The 17,180-nt window shown below is 41.1% G+C and overlaps 1 protein-coding gene across 1 annotated transcript in view; it reads left to right on the forward strand.

Annotated features, from left to right (window-relative positions):
• vps37ba (VPS37B subunit of ESCRT-I a) overlaps positions 1-11,466 on the forward strand; it is a 31,864-nt gene extending 20,398 nt beyond the window's left edge. The window contains exons 3-4 of the mRNA XM_068005759.1: positions 3,470-3,552; positions 8,646-11,466. Of these exons, the coding sequence (XP_067861860.1) occupies positions 3,470-3,552; positions 8,646-9,137 (575 nt within the window). The 3' untranslated portion in view covers positions 9,138-11,466. The remainder of the gene's footprint in view (positions 1-3,469; positions 3,553-8,645) is intronic.
• The last annotated feature ends 5,714 nt before the right edge of the window (positions 11,467-17,180 follow it).

The raw sequence follows: 17,180 nt of genomic DNA on the forward strand, positions 1-17,180 counted from the left end.
GTAAATGGTGCTACTGGGGAAAGAGATTGTGATTGTCATTGACTCAACTGTTATGAGCATGTAATATCAACAGGTGCTTGATCTAATTTTTCAGATATATCTGAAGGGAAGCTTGCATTGCTACAATATAACCAAATGTACTTCGATCTTCAGTTTAATTAAGTAGACCTAAATTAGCTATAATGTACAGTAGTCAACTGAAGTGAGATCAGTTTAAAAGTTGAAAGGTGTACCTTTTTCAATTTGAATAATGTGGTGTAGGTACCTGTGGATCATTCATTGAGGAAACTAATGTTCTGGTCAAATTACCCACCAAAAGTAATGTGTGAGGATCCGCGAAAATATTCCACTTTTTCTAGATTTCCATTCACCACCACTTGTTGTAACTTGCATCCAGCTAAGTCTCAGTGCCTTTCCATCAACTGCTACCCCTTCTAGGTAATGTTAGCACCTCCTCACAATAGCCTAACTGAGATTGATACTTCATTGGGGTCTCATTGGCATGAGCCCACCTCCTACGACCCCATGCGAGTATTTTTAGAGCCAACGTTCAGATTGTGAAAACCTTTTTACAAGTTCCAAGTTGGCTGCACATTCCAAATACATCTGTTGCAAAAGTATTTCCCAACATTCAGTCAGAGTATTTTACTTAGTTTCCAACTGTGGAGGTCAGGCTGAGCAAAATGTTGTACAGTATATCTTAGATTAAACTTGTGCTAACCATTGGGAAAAAAAAATACATTGACGTAATTATATTACTATTGTAACTTGTTGCTAAACAGTTCAGAATTATTTTTAATCTGATATTTTATTGGACCCTCAACCAGCTGCATTCAAATTTCAACAGTAGAAATTGAAGCTGCAATTACAAAAAAAAACAGACACCACTCTTAAGGTGTGACTGTATTTCACTTTCTGTATAATTTCTTTTGAGAGCCTTGGAAAGAGAAATTCAGAAATCCAATTACAGCTGAGATCAAGAAAATACACCACCACACAAGTTGAAATTTTTTTTAAACATGCCTATGTTGTTTCCAGCAAGAATTTGATAAAAATAGCCTGGACTTTGATTTACTCAATTCATTGTCCTATCTATTTGAGCTGTCTCCCTTTTTATCACATCTCTTTTGCATCCATTTGTTTTAAGGCCCCTACTGCATTCCCCATTATGAAACCACTAAAGTCTACACTTGGTCTCAACTTTCTGTATACATTGCCGTGGGAGATCGGCTAGTACAAGATGAATTTGTACAAGACAAAGGTTAAGCCAGTTACACTGCAGTTTGTGGCATCTCAATTATAGAAAGGACATTAAAGCCATAGAGAAGAGTGTAGATTAATCAGGTTGGTGCTAAAGGTGAGAAACTGTAGTTATGAGGAAAGATGAGATGCTGGATTATTTACATTGGGGCTGAGAAAGCCAAGAGGACATTTAGTAAAGGTTTTTAAAAAAATTAAGGGATTTGATAGGGTAAATAGGGCAAGACTTATTTCCTCTAATTGGGAAGTCAGTGACAAGGAGTCACTAATGTGAAATTCTCACTGAGTAGGGTTAGGGAAATGTCTTTATGCAGAATTATTAGAGCATGGAATACTTTTTTTATTAATCGTTCATGGGATGTGCTGCAGTCCATGTCGTGAAGGTTCTCCTACAGTGCTGTTGGGTATGGAGTTCAAGGATTTTGACCCAGCGACGATGAAGGAACAGCGATATATTTCCATGTCGGGATGGTGTGTGACTTGGAGGGGAATGTGCAGGTGGTGTTCCCATGTGTCTGCTGCTCTTGTCCTTCTATTGTAAACAATTTTACAACACCAAGTTATAGTCCAACGATTTTATTTTTAATTTAATTTTTAAAATAAAATCGTTGGACTATAACTTGGTGTTGTAAAATTGTTTACAATTGTTAACCCCAGTCCATCACCGGCATCTCCACATCTTGTCCTTCTAGGTGGTAAAGGTCGCGGGTTTGGGAGGTGCTGTCGAAGAAGCCTTGGCAAGTTGCTGCAGTGCATCTTGTAGATGGTACACACTGCCGCCACAGTGCGCCAGTGGTGAAGGGAGTGAATCTTTAGGAATGTGGATGGGGTGCTAATCAAGCGGGCTGCTTTGTCCTGGACGGTGTCGAGCTTCTTGAGTGGTGTTGGAGCTGCACTCATCCAGGCAAGTGGAGGGTATTCCATCACACCCCTGACTTGTGCCTTGTAGATGGTGGAAGGGCTTTGGGGAGTCAGGAGGTGACTCACTCGCCGCAGAATACCCAGCCTCTGACCTGCTCTTGTAGCCACAGTATTTATATGGCTGGTCCAGTTAAGTTTCTGGTCGATGGCGAGGGATTCGGTGATGGTAATGCCGTTGAATGTCAAGGGGAGGTGGTTAGACTCTCGTTGGAGATGGTCATTGCCTGGCGCGAATGTTACTTGCCATTTATCAGCCCAAGCCTGGATGTTGTCCAGGTCTTGCTGCATGGGGGCACGGACTGCTTCGTTATGAGGCGTTGTGAATGGAACTGAACACTGTGAAATCATCAGCGAACATCCCCATTTCTGACCTAATGATGGAGGGAATGTCATTGATGAAGCAGCTGAAGATGGTTGGGCCTAGGACACTGCCCTTAGCCCCAGGACATTGCTGCAGGAGTTCCTGAGATGTTTGGCCTCCATCAACCACTACCATCTTCTTTTGTGCTAGGTATGACTCCAGCCACTGGAGAGTTTTCACCCTGATTCCCATTGACTTCAATTTTACTAGGGCTCCTTGGTGCCACACTCGGTCAAATGCTGCCTTGATGTCAAGGGCAGTCACTCTCATTTCACCTCTGGAATTCAGCTCTTTTGTCCATATTTGGACCAAGGCTGTAATGAGGTCTGGAGCCGAGTGGTCCTGATGGGACCCAACCTGAGCATCGGTGAGCAGGTTATTGGTGAGTAAGTGCAGTTTGATAGCACTGTCGACGACACCTTCCATCACTTTGCTGATGATTGAGAGCAGACTGGGGCGGTAATTGGCTGGATTGGATTTGTCCACGAGTAGTACTTGAGGCAGAGACCATTACATCTGTTAGCGGAAAAGTGGATGAGCACTTGAAGCAGAATAATGTACAGAGCTATGGAAGCCGACAGGGCATTGGAATTAATTTTGGATTATCCTAGCAAAATGCCAGCACCGATGGGCTGAATGGCCTTGTCCTGTGCAGTAAACTTCTATAGTACTCTAGTGCTGCACTATATTGCAAGTATTTCACTTAGGGCAAGGGCAATTTAATTCTATATGGTAAGATTTATCTTTTTTTAAACAAAAAATTGCAGAATTCAATCTTTGAAGCTCAGTGGCACCGCTTTGAGCACAATTGACATTGTTTTAGCAAACTAACTTTTTCCCCCCTGGTCTATTTATTAATATCTAAAATATAGCTGCTTGCTTTGTGAAAAATTGTGATATTTAACATTCTTATTCTCCTCTCCACAGACAGTCAATCCAGTAGTTCTTCCCTAGACACACTACTCGCACTCCTACAAACAGAAGGAGCAAAAATTGAAGAGGAAACTGAGGTAAATGTATCTCATGATTCAACATATTGCAAATTAAGATGTTTGCTCAGTGAGTAACTGCACCACAACTTACATCACTGAGGGAAGTCCTAAACTGAATCTCTGTTGTTTAGAGTTAACTAAGCACAGTAGTTGGGTTTGATGTCCCTGGGCTAGGGAAGAGAAAGAAAATCATCGTGGGTTCCCACCCCTGTTCATAATCCAACAAGTATAGGTGAAAGTATATTGGATGTTGGGTGAGAGTAGGATCAGGTTAAGCTATGATGCTCCCTTTTGTCAAATCATAGAATCATGGAATGGCTACAGCATGGAAGGAGGCCACTCGGCCTGTCAAGTCCGTGCCGGTCTGTTGACATTTCATCTGGAGTTCATATTTCTACCATCCACTTGATTCTGTGAAAACTACATAGAAGAAAAAGGAGGCACCTTAATAAAGTCAAAAATAGTTTGCGTAGAAATTATTTTTGCTAGATCTAAATTTCTTTCAACCGAAGCCCAATTAATGAATCCGCCTGATCAAAAGCCCAAATAAACGGATGAATGATGCAGTGGACTATATAACACTGCCCTTTCACCTGTGCCCAGCGCTAGATCAAACCCAGACTGATGTGAAAATATCCTTTCTGACAACTGCAAGGATCTGAATGCTAAAATTTTAATTCACGTATTCTCAATCTATTTCTAATGAACTCTTAACGCATAACTGTGTCCATAATTTAGCCCTTTTTGAAAAACTTCATTCAAGATACAAGGTTAGTAGGTATGGAAAATGTAGTGGTCACACTTGTGCAGTAGACGATGCTTTTCTGAGTATGATTCATTGGAGGGAGAGGTGCTGTACAGTATAACCTGTGCTGTATCAGACCTGGGTTTGCCAAATGCTGATTCTAATGCACAAAGTAAAAATTGTTCTATTTATTACTTCAGGCAATCCTTGATCACAATGTATGTAGTCTTTTTTTGTTCTTCAAATGCAGCATTATTTCCACATACAAATGGAATATTTTGCCACTTTCTATAAAGAAAAGCTATGTAGGAGTGTTGTCCTTTCAATCATTTTTATTCGTTCATGGGATGTGGGCATTGCTGGCGAGGCCAGAATTTATTGCCCATTCCTAATTGCCCTTGAGAAGGTGGTGGTGAGCTGTCGCCTTGAACCGCTGCAGTCCGTGCAGTGAAGGTTCTCCCACAGTGCTGTTAGGAAGGGAGTTCCAGGATTTTGACCCAGCGACGATGAAGGAACGGCGATATATTTCCAAGTCGGGATGGTGTGTGACTTGGAGGGGAACGTGCAGGTGGTGGTGTTCCCATGTCCCTGCTGCCCTTGCCCTTCTCTTGTAGATGGTGGAAAGGCTTTGGGGAGTCAGGAGGTGAGTCACTTGCTGCAGAACACCCAGCCTCTGACCTGCTCTTGTAGCCACAGTATTTAGTGGCTGGTCCAGTTAAGTTTCTGGTCAATGGTGACCCCCAGGATGTTGATGGTGAGGGATTCGGCGATGGTAATGCCGTTGAATGTCAAGGGGAGGTGACCCCCATTGACTTCAATTTTACTAGGGCTCCTTGGTGCCACACTCTGTCAAATGCTGCCTTGATGTCAAGGGCAGTCACTCACCTCACCTCTGGAATTTAGCTCTTGTCCATGTTTGGACCAAGGCTGTAATGAGGTCTGGAGCCGAGTGGTCCTGGCGGAACCCAAACTGAGCATCGGTGAGCAGGTTATTGGTGAGTAAGTGCCGCTTGATAGCACTGTCGACGACACCTTCCATCACTTTGATGATTGAGAGTAGATTGATGGGGTGGTAATTGGCCAGATTGGATTTGTCCTGCTTTTTGTGGACAGGACATACCTGGGCAATTTTCCACAGTCGGGTCGATGCCAGTGTTGTAGCTGTACTGGAACAGTTTGGAGCACAAGTCTACAGCACGACAGCCGGGATGTTGTCGGGGCCCATAGCCTTTGCTGTATCCAGTGCACTCAACCATTTCTTGATATCACGCGGAGTGAATCGAATTGGCTGAAGACTGGCTTCTGTGATGGTGGGGATATCTGGAGGAGGCCGAGATGGATCATCCACTTGGCACTTCTGGCTGAAGATGGTTGTTAACGCTTCAGCCTTGTCTTTTGCACTCACATGCTGGACTCCGCCATCATTGAGGATGGAGATGTTTGCAGAGCCTCCTCCTCCCGTTAGATGTTTAATTGTCCACCACCATTCACGACTGGATGTGGCAGGATTACAGAGCTTTGATCTGATCCGTTGGTTGTGGAATCACTTAGCTCTGTCTATAGCATGTTGATTCCGCTGTTGAGCATGCGTGTAGTCCTGAGTTGTAGCTTCACCAGGTTGGCACCTCATTTTTAGGTACGCCTGGTGCTAGTCCTGGCATGCTCTTCTACACTCCTCATTGAACCAGGGTTGATCCCCTGGCTTGGTAATGGTAGAATGAGGAATATACCGGGCCATGAGGTTACAGATTGTGCTGGAATACAATTCTGTTGCTGCTGATGGCCCACAGCCCTCATGGATGCCCAGTTTTGAGCTGCTAGATCTGTTCTGAATCTATCCCATTTAGCATGTTGATAGTGCCACTTTGGATGGTGTCCTCGGTGCAAAGACGGGACTTCATCTCCATGAGGACTGTGCGGTGGTCACTCCTACCAATACTGTCATGGACAGATGCATCTGCGACAAGTAGATTGGTGAGGATGACGTCAAGTAGGTTTTTCCACTTGTGTTGGTTCACTCGCCACCTGCTGCAGGCCCAGTCCTTCAGGGCTCGGTCAGTAGTGGTGCTACCGAGCCACTCTTGGTGATGGACATTGAAGTCCCCCACCCACAATACATTCTGTGCCCTTGCTAGCCTCAGTGCTTCCTCCAAGTGGCGCTCAACATGGAGGAGGACTGATTCATCAGCTGAGGGCTTGATGTACTTAGGACTCCCTCCACCGTTCAGCTTTATATTTAGTTTTTGTTCTGGTATGCATTCTCAGATCAGTCTGATTAAAGGAGGAAGCAACAAGGTACAGAGTGCATATACCAGTGACACAGGTGATCTCATTAGTTCTATTGCCACGAGTGAGAAATTAGATAGTTACACAAGCCGTACTGGCCATAATTTTCCAATCCTCCTTAGACACGGGGGTGGTGCCAGAGGACTGGAGTATTGCAAATGTCACATCCTTGTTCAAAAAAGGGAGTAAGGATAAACCTGGCAACTACAGGCCAGTCAGTTTAACCTCTGGAAACTTTTAGAAACGATAATCCAAGACAAAATTAAGAGTCACTTGGACAAGTGTGGATTAATGAAGGAAAGCCAGCACGGATTTGTTAAAGGCAAATCGTGTTTAACTAATTTGATTGAGTTTTTTGATAAGGTAACAGAGGGTTAATGAGGGCAGTGCAGTTGATGTGTATATGGACTTTCAAAAGGTGTTTGATAAAGTGCCACATAATAGGCTTGTCAGCAAAATTGAAGCCCATGGAATAAAAGGGGCAGTGGCAACATGGATACGAAATTGGCTAAGTGGCAGGAAACAGAATGGTGGTGAATGGTTGATTTTTGAATTGGAGGAAGGTATACAGTGGTATTCCCCAGGGGGTAGGTACTAGGACCACTGCTTTTTTGATATCTATTAATGACTTGGACTTGGGTGTACAGGGCACAATTTTAAAAATTGCAAATGACACTAAACTTGCAAGTGTAGTAAACTGTGAGGAGGATAGTAATAGACTTCACGAGGACATAGACAGGCTGGTGGAATGGGTGGACACATGGTAGATGAAATTTAACGCAAAGAAGTGTGAAGTGATACATTTTGGCAGGAAGAACGAGGAGAGGCAATATAAACTAAATGGTACAATTCTAAAAGGGGTGCAGGAGCAGAGAGCTGGGGGCATATGTGCACAAATCTTTGAAGATGGCAGGCAGGTTGAGAAAGCAGTTAAAAAAGCATGCGGGATCCTGGGCTTTATAAATAGAGGCATACAGTGCAAAAGCAAGGAAGTTATGTTGAACCTTTATAAAACACTGGTTCGGCCACAGCTGGAGTATTGTGTCCAACTCTGGGCACCGCACTTCAGGAAAGATGTGAAGGCCTTAGAGAGGGAGCAGAAAAGATTTACTAGAATGGTTCCAGGGATGAGGGACTTCAGATACTTGGATAGAACGGAGAAGCTGGGGTTGTTCTCAGAGCAAAGAAGGTCGAGAGGAGATTTGATAGAAGTGTTCAAAATCATGATGAGTTTAGATAGAGTAGATAAAGAGAAACTGTTCCCATTGGCAGAAAGATTGAGAACCAGAAGACATAGATTTAAGTGTTTGGCAAAAGAATCAAACACGACGTGAGGACAAACTTTTTTACGCAGCAAGTAGTTATGATCTGGAATGCATTGCCTGAAAAGGTGGTGGATGCAGATTCAGTTGTGGCTTTCAAAAAGGAATTGGATAAATGCTTGAAGGGAAAAAAATTTGCAGGTCTATGGGGAAAGAGCGGGGAAATAGGACTAACTGGATTGCTCTTACAAAGAGCTTGCACAGGCTCGATGGATTGAATGGCTGCCTCCTGTGCTGTAACGATTCTATGATTCTAAGCCGAGAGGACCCTTTTATGTAGGGAAATCGTACTGAATTTAGAGAAAGAGGAAAACCCTCCCTTCAGAGAAAAATCTAACCATACTCTTTATTTGAAAATTTCTACATACAAACAAAAATGTACTGTCTTTAGTTAGCTGAGCAAGTGGTCTGCATATGGGCTGAAACAACTAGACCAAACATGATTTAACACAAGATGTTGACTGCCTATCAAACTAATGCATTATTCTGTTTTTTTATGACTTTAATGTATCTGGTAAAGATTCAGTGATGTGTCAGTGTGATTTTAAACCCAGTGGTAAAATCTTTATGAAAGAATCTGTTTTAAATTTTAAAAGTTTAGTTGTGCATATCTAAATATTTCTTTTCTGTAGGAGATATATAAATATAATCTTTTTATAATAAAATTTGTGAATCATTTATAACATTTTACTTTTCTCAGTTGTAAAGAAATGTAAGAATTGATCAAACCATTGATTGCTTTAATCTCTAATTTTCAGATCATGGCTAAGGACTTTCTGGATGGTGAAGTACCCTTGGATGTGTTCATTGACCAGTATCAGAATAAACGGAAACTTGCACATCAGCGGCGGGTGAAAATTGAGAAGCTGCAAGAGATTGTCATAAAAGGACCGAGGCTAGCTCAGGCACGATTGCTACAGCTACAGAAGCAACCTGAGCCAATACAGACAAATCAGAATTCCAACTCTACGGAATCTAACACTCCCACTGTTGTGCCTCGGAGGGTTCCACCACCCCCGCCCTCTCAAGCAGGAGCCTTCCCCACTCTATTTTCAAGCGCAGCCCTGGGAGCAGGATCAGTACCTCCTTACCCAGCTGCATCTTTCCCTCCTATCCCACCAAGATCAGGAAACAGTGCTCCAATTCTCACACCTCAGTTAGGTTATCCACTACAGAACAGGCCACCTTATCCTCCAGTTGCTCAGAAACCTGGACAGCGTCCTCCTCAACCAGGTTTTATTTTGCAGTAATCTTATGAAATGGGGTCCACTGCATTCTTCTGTGCATAGGTGCTTTAAATTCTGCTGAAATGTTGACCGTCTCTGATAGTGCACGTGATCTGTATTTCTTTGAGGGGGAATTACTACATTTGTTAGGAGACTGCGAATTAGAAGTTTGCCCCTACATGGCGCATTTCATTAAGAATTACAGAAAATTATGTACAGCCACAAAGTTCTATTTTGTGTGAACACTTTTGGATAGAATGTTCTAAGACGTATCGGGGCCTTTTACAGTAATCTTTCAATTTTTTAAAACTATTTTGAATCCATTGCACTTTTTGGATAGAGACCTTTAATGGATATTCATTAGAATCAACTGATGCAAAAAAAATTAAATCTGTGCAAAAAAGATACAAATGCTGATATGAGCTTCATTAAAATTTAGGAACAGTCCAATAGCACATAGTTAATGGAAAATTATTTGCTGATTCACATTTAGAACTAAATTGACTTGTTCTTGAAAAATTACATTTTTTTCCCCATTATATACTGTGATTGACTGTAGGCATAGACTGTGTAATCGTTACATGTCTCATAACCCTAGCTGTGTTCCTTCCTGTTGAAGAGGGAGGTGATTTGTATTTGGATATTGAGGGCTATATGAAGTTTATGCCTATGTGATTGTATTATTGCATATACTTTTCTCAAACCTTCTGCTGAATTTTACCATGTTTTTGAAGGTTTTGGAGGGGGGGTGGGGAGAAACTTTATCGTACTTCATTTATTTCAACTTTAATGGAGTAGATTAAGTGAATCCAGGTTATCTTTCACTTAAATGTCATGCTAAAGTTTCTTTGTTTTTCTTAAAACTAGCAGTCAAACGGGATTGGCCAAAATAGTAGAAGATTGTCTTGTTAATACATGTACAAACCACTTAAAACTCTACAGATCTTATGACTGCTAAATAAACTGTCATCTTATTCTGTTTTGCTACATTTGACCTTTTAGCTATAGTTGTAAAGCTTGGGGTAGAAATTTGCCTTGGGTGATATTGTATCGGCTGCCTGTCTCTCGCCCTGCCAGTGAAGTCAGTGGAACCGAATCTCAGGCGGGGTGTATTAACGAGTGGTCTGTGCGTTGCTGCCCATTTTCCAATATCTCCCATTTTGAGCTCCTGCCCAAGAATAATTTCTACCTTTTTTTTCCTTTTTAAAAAAAAAACCATGATATTCCACAACTAAACCTTGTCTCTTGTGAAATACAGAAACTGGATTCTAGTTAGTTAGCTGTGATACATTGTAAGACAAAACTGCTTTAAAATTGTGAAAATGGGTAAAGTTTTTCAAAAACAAACTACAGCAAGTGACACATAACCCTATTCCACCATGATTTTAAAAAAATTGTAATACTCCATAATTTAAAAAAATTAGTAAGCTGTGTTGCACATTTTATCCATTGTATCTGATCAGTGATGCACATTAATAAGCAGTTCCATTCAGGTCTAAAAACAGATGGGCTACTTCATTTATTTGCAGGCTCATGGCTCAAGAGGTATAATCTATGACTGAATATGGAGTCCAGAACATATGTATGTTATGTGCCTTAGCAATATTAGTTATAAGGGACAGTGGAAATGTTTTACTTCATAAGCTTGTGATGCTCATGTGGGCAGCACTTAAGTTTTCATATAAAATGTATGTTTTGAGGGGGGTGAGAGGGCGGTAGTGTTGCAGGTAATCAGAGCATTTGACTTTATTTAAACTGGTAGCATTGTACAGTTATCAAAATTGAGATGTTAAATGACTGTAATCTCCTAATGTTAATATTAAAATTGAGGAAATTAGCTGGTGGCAAGGTGACTCCTTGTGTGCAAAAATGTGCTATTGCAAATTAAGCTCTTAACCGTGTTTCCTTGTGACCCTGAAATTGCACATTGAATTGCAAAAGTTCTTTGGCGTATTTGTCATTTACAACTCAGTCAAGTGACGTAGCAACATTTTAAATCCTTCAATTGAGCAATTTGCTTCAGAGTATGATTTGTAGGACAACTTGGTCAAATTACTTAAGTTGTCTTGAAAGGGTCCTAGGATTAACAATGTCTATGCTACAATTTTTCAGTAGTCAATAACTGAAAATGCCTTTTGTAATAGCTGGTAACTATGTGCCTACCACAGGAAAAACTCAACACTCCAATATCAACGTTTTTTTTTAAACTTAAATATTCGACACAACACACGTTTGTGAAGTCTGTAGTTCATAACTGCTGTTACTAATGATTGTTGTAGTGGTGAGCTACAGAAAGTTACCTCAGAATATTTTAATCAGTTCTATTAATAAAATCCAATGTACTATATCCATTTGCCAATGTCTCTAGTTTCAATTCCGTATCAGAGTAAAAGATGGTGTCTCGAATTATCATGTGAGTCATGACCGGAGTTGGACTCACTTTTAGCACTAAATTCGAAGGTCAACTTTAAATCCCCGGCGAGTGGGTAAATCTACTGTAGCAGAAATTAACAATGTGCCACCTGTTGCCTTTTCTGTGGAAAGAAGAGATGTTAGATTCTGCATTTTTGATCGAGATTTTTAAAAAATCATTTTTGAAAATCCTGGCTTTATCAGTGTTTGTGGAAATGGTGTAAAGTACAGAAATAAGAATTATTAAGTTAACAAATGCATTTCCAGTCTCTCTTTTTAATAGCATTCTTCAAATTCTAACTAATGGCCTTTTAGACCTTTTTTATAATTTTTATTTAACCAGTAATCAAGTTTAAGGATCTAATACCGATTTCTCTGTTTTATATTATTTAACACCTTCAGCTGTTGCTCACTTTCAAAAATTGTATAATCCCCACAGAATCAAAACAGCAGTTGCATATGCTTTTTAAACTTTCATTATCCACAAAGCTTTCCACCAGCTTATTGAAGATTACCAACGCTACCTTATTTATCTTTGCTGTCCTCCCAGTAACTTTTATTTGCACCAAATTCATGCTTATTTATGTGGATTGAATTTGAAAAGGGGTCATCTTTATCGAAAACACTCGAGATTCCTACCTTGTTTTCCCTTCAAAACTTGGGTATTGTGGACCAATGTCTAAAGTTACTGTTCTAATTTTCATTATTAAGATAAAATGTAATTTTACTTGCCCTGCTTTAATGAAAGAATGTTGCTTATTTCATATTACATATTGTTACAGTAGTTAACAAATCCCTAGATGTAATACAATAAATTTTCAGTGTTGCTATCGTAACTCATACATATTTACCCCCATTTTTGTGCTAAAGGTTATTTACGCCAACTGTTGACAGATTTGTTTGAAATTTCTTGCAAGGGAATTTCAAATGTCCATTTCTTTTAATTAAAAAATCTATATTCAACTTCTACAAAATCACTGCAAATTGCTTGTCTTCAGTTCTTTAATATGTTAGAAAACTTGAGTTTTCAAATGACTGTAGATGTGCCTCAGTACAAAGGGTTATTGTTGGCTTGTTCTGAAATCTAAAACACTTGGATCATTTTTCTTTGCTTGATCATGGATATGAATGGGATGTTGAAATTCTGCCTTGTAACTGTTGTGGTGGTTGGCACATAAGGGAACAGTTAAATGAAGTCATTTATAAAGGCTATGACTCACAACTGGGGTGGTGTGAAGCATGCATGTAACTCATTGCAGTTAAAATACTGATGCTTGTTGCTGTAATTTGTAAAAGCTGATATCTAATCTATTGTGAGGCTTGTTAACTCAGAAAATGCAGTTAAATTGCTGTTAATGGCCTACATTTCATGAATGCTACATTTTATATAAATCCCTTGTTCTCATTTCACATTCTCATATGGTCCATAATTGCTCATGTGATTCTACAGTACCATTCACATAACAAAGTGACCTGAGGCAATTTGAACGGTGTTCAGGCAGTAGCAAAGGTGACTGACTACGTGACCAAAAAGGTACATTTTGATATTTTTGAAGGTGGGGTGCAGTAATGAGGCACAGGTGTTTAGAAACACAATCCCAGAGTATGAGTGGTGTAGAGTCTGTAGTCGATGGTGGAGGGAGGGAATATGTGCTGTGGGTCAGAGTTAGAAAAGCGAGTGTATGTGTGTGCTGAGATGTAGTGCTAGAGAAGATTGCAGAAAGAGGTTAGAGGGGCAATGGATGGATTTGAAGATGCACTGAGCAGTGGCGAAGCGGATGTACAGGAAATGATACAAGCACAAGAGTAACAGGACAGTTTGAGTTTGTGTCGGGCAGAGCTAGGGAAGTTGAGCAGGGGAGCACTAGAGAAATCCAGTTTCAAGCTGATAGCATAGATGTGGGGCAGTGGGTGAGTTGCGGCATTGGCGGGCGATGATCCAGAGACAACTATTCAATTGATTACATTTGGAAGCTGACCCCATATTTGAGGATTATATCACTGAGGCTGTATATAGATGAATAATCTGGGGGACCAAGGCAAACTGTAAGGGTATTGGAGATGATGAGCTGACTGGGTTGTGACAGGTAGGAATAGCACCAGGAGAAGGTGGAACTGTACCAGAGCATAAGGCAGCACTTTCAGGAAGGGCATGTGGACAAAATAGGAAATGGGGGTGAAATACCAGCTCAGTGGGTAATGAGCCATATAAACCAGAAAGTTCACATGTTCAAACCCTAATCTATACTGAGTTAGGTGATCTCTGCTATCGTTAAGTGTGGGTATCACAATTGGGTTGAGTGTGCATGAGGAAGGGAAAAGAAAAAGCTAGAAATCCTGTTCCTGATTGCTTTCCATTGATCCTTGCTGGAAACTGGTGTGAACATTGGATGAGAACCTGATCAGGCTCGAATGTGCTCAGAGGTACGCAGGCCAATTATAACTCTTCTACACCACCTAGCTCAGCACTGTCCAGGATTTGAACATGGGACAGCACCACCTCAGCTACAAGAATTACCCATTGGGTTGAACTAACCCACTTACACTGTTGAGATTGACTGGTTTTAAATCAGCTGGTATTACATAAATGAGAAAAATAGCTCCCCCAGTGGCTCAATGGGTAAATGCGCACTATGGTGCCATATTGGATCAGAGTTGCAATGACTTACAGAAGAGGGGGAAAAAAAATAAGAAATTCCCACCGTGGAAGAAAATACATAGCTCGTTTAGTATGGGATTGAATATAAAATAAATTTGGCACTTGTTCATTTAAAACATCCTCAGAGGAGCAGTTTTGTAATTGAGGGGGTGGGGTAATGTCCTTTTACCCCCTACACATCAATTTCCATGTACCTCTCTTGGTTCGTATGCAAGGACCGTGTGAAGGAACATTGACTCGAATTTTTTTTAAAACACAACTAGGAGCAATGGTAGAAAAGTCTTGTGTCCTGTTTTTAGCGTTCTCAATGAAACTGGTTCTCAGTAGGGACACTCCTGATGGATGAGCTGGTTAAATGTAGTAAATAGTACAGATCAGGAAGGCCCCAGTGATCCTTGGTCTGTGGCGTTAACTGATCTCAGCTTGGGTGGGTTTAGGGGTGTGCCAATTTGCCTCAGCAGCTCGGGGCTAGGGATGAAAAATTGGCCAGGTTTCCTGCTTCTGACCAGTGTTCAGTGATCTCTGCTGGAAGTGCATGTGAGGACAGCATCAAACTTGACTTTGCTTCCTGAGTAGTAGTCTCTAGATGCTTACTGTCTAGGCACATGAAGGGAGGAGGGTGGGTTAAAATTCCATCTGTTGATTTAATTTTAGTCAGAGTCAGCATTAGTGCAAAAACAGGATTTCCTGTTTTTTTTCACTCATTACCTTTGACTTAAGTGGGATACTGGAAGGGAACCATCCTTCTAAACTCCAACAGTAAATAAACATGATCAGGAAGGAGAAAACAATATATATATTTATAAGCTCCTCAAAGAGGGGATATAACAGACTAGGCAGAGAGAACAAGCTATAGAATAGGTCTGAGTGGGCAAATATCCAGGTTTAAAAATTCTTCAATTCCCTGAAACAGGCTGTCATTTGATTAGGATCTGGACATGGAGTATATATATATTTGAGCAAGTGGCATGTGTTCCCTGTGGTCCAATTTTATGGCTGTATTTTTGATTGTGGGCACTACAATAGCTTGTTTCTAATTTACTGGTGTATCAACAGTGTCCAGTGACCCCCCTCATAATTGTCAGTGCCTCGCAAATCTCCTCCCTAATTGTTCTCTGTCCTCTGGGATAAATACCATCTATCCCTGGAGACTTTTGAGCCCTTTTAGCTTGTCTAGGGTGTTTACATTGAAGTAATTGATTTTGCTTGGGTTATCTCTGGAGAGGGCATGTTGTTCATATCATCCCTTGTGACCACTTGGAGGAAGTAATCATTCAGAATATTTACTGTTTTGTGCTCATCCCAAGTTTTAAGCTTATTTGCATCTCTTTGACTCTTGTGGTACTGAAATGTTTTACTACTGTGCTTAGCTCTGCTGCTATGCTTTTCTCTATGGCCATTGACAGTTTAGTTGATGGACTGGAAGTGGGAGGTTTGAAGTTCGGCTCAGTGGAGCAAAACACTGAGGTTGCACATCTTTGGGTTGAATCTGAGCGAGCAGACTGGTGGGGAACTGGGATCAGGTGCTAAGGCACAGAGTGTGAACTGCTGCAGTGGTTATCCAATATGACTGCTGTAACTTTGCTGGAAGAGCCACGAAAACCATAGATACGCCATTTTTCCAGGGTTTCTGTCTCTCCACCAAGATTGTGGTGGACGAACAGGAGAAACACCCCCTGTGGAAATTCACCCCCAGATGTTCTGGTAGAAATCAAACAGGAAGGCTGAAGTTAGTAAAGTCAATTTTCAGACAGTTGCTTTCTGATGAAGGTACCCTCTAAACCAAAGATGGAAACCTTCTTGTCTAAACAACCCCATCCCTCCGACCCCATCCTATCTGAAAAGGGAGCAGTTGCTCTCTAGCCTGGGGAGTTACGATTTCTTCAACCCTCCCCAGCAATGTAAGGAAACGTGAGCCAGTCCACTTACACAGCTGCTGTTTTAAGTTGCTGCCACTCTCCACATTACCAGCTCAGTGCCCAATCAATGCTCAATGCTGAGTAATGGTGTGGCCTGAGACATACAGCTGATGATCACTCAGTTAAGGTCAGTGGAGTTATTTGATAATGAAGATATGGCTTTTTAAATTGGAAGAAGCAGGGAGCCAGTGTCGCTCAGCAAGGACATGGGTGATTGGTGTGTCAGAGTTCGTAGCGGAGAGAAAGCGGGGGGGTGCAGTTCTGAATTCATTAGTTTGGGAAGAGTTGAGGTTGATAGAGTATTAAAGAATTCAATTTTGCAGATGATTAGTGCATAGGTTAGGAGTTGAAGAGCAGAGGGAGAGATATGGGCATAAGTGAGCAATGTTCCAGAAGTGGAATAATGCAATCTTGGGGATTGACTAGATGTGGGATTGTGCTGACGGGGAGAGGGGGAGAGAGACAGACAATCCTGCCTGAAGTCACATGTTAAATTGCAATAGAAATTTTCTCCTTGCTGTGAAACTTTGATTGTTTATATTTATGACAGTGAGGACAAAGACAGGCTTTCCACAGAATCATCAAAAGGCTCAGTTTAAGGACTCTGAAAATTCAAAAACTTGTACTTGATTTATTTTGCTTTTGTACAGATTTAATTCTTACAATAAAATAAGGTTTGTAGCTTATTCTGATATGTATGGTTGGTCAGCATGGTGTTTTTTCACCCAACAAAGTGATAAGGGAAGAAATGGACACCCTGCACATTTTTAGTCTGTAACCTGAGAAAAGGGTTATTACATTTGTAGAACACTACCCCATTCGCTCCACCCAACAGGGGTATAAGTTTTAGTTCAAAGAATGTGTGGGGCTGCCTATGGAAAATGTCTTGTTGCTGTATGCATGAATTGTAACCATGGCAACTGACTGAATATGGGGTAGGAAGGTTAGCTGTGGGTTGAGTGGGACACCAAGGTTGCAAACCATCTGAGTGGGCAATCAGTTGGTTGGAGCTTGAACCAGTGGAAAATAAGTACTGGCAAGAATCAAAAGGATTGTTTTGGTTTTGCCAATGTTGCG

This window comes from Heptranchias perlo, chromosome 25, assembly GCF_035084215.1.
Source record: "Heptranchias perlo isolate sHepPer1 chromosome 25, sHepPer1.hap1, whole genome shotgun sequence".
Classification (NCBI taxonomy): Eukaryota; Metazoa; Chordata; class Chondrichthyes; order Hexanchiformes; family Hexanchidae; genus Heptranchias; species Heptranchias perlo.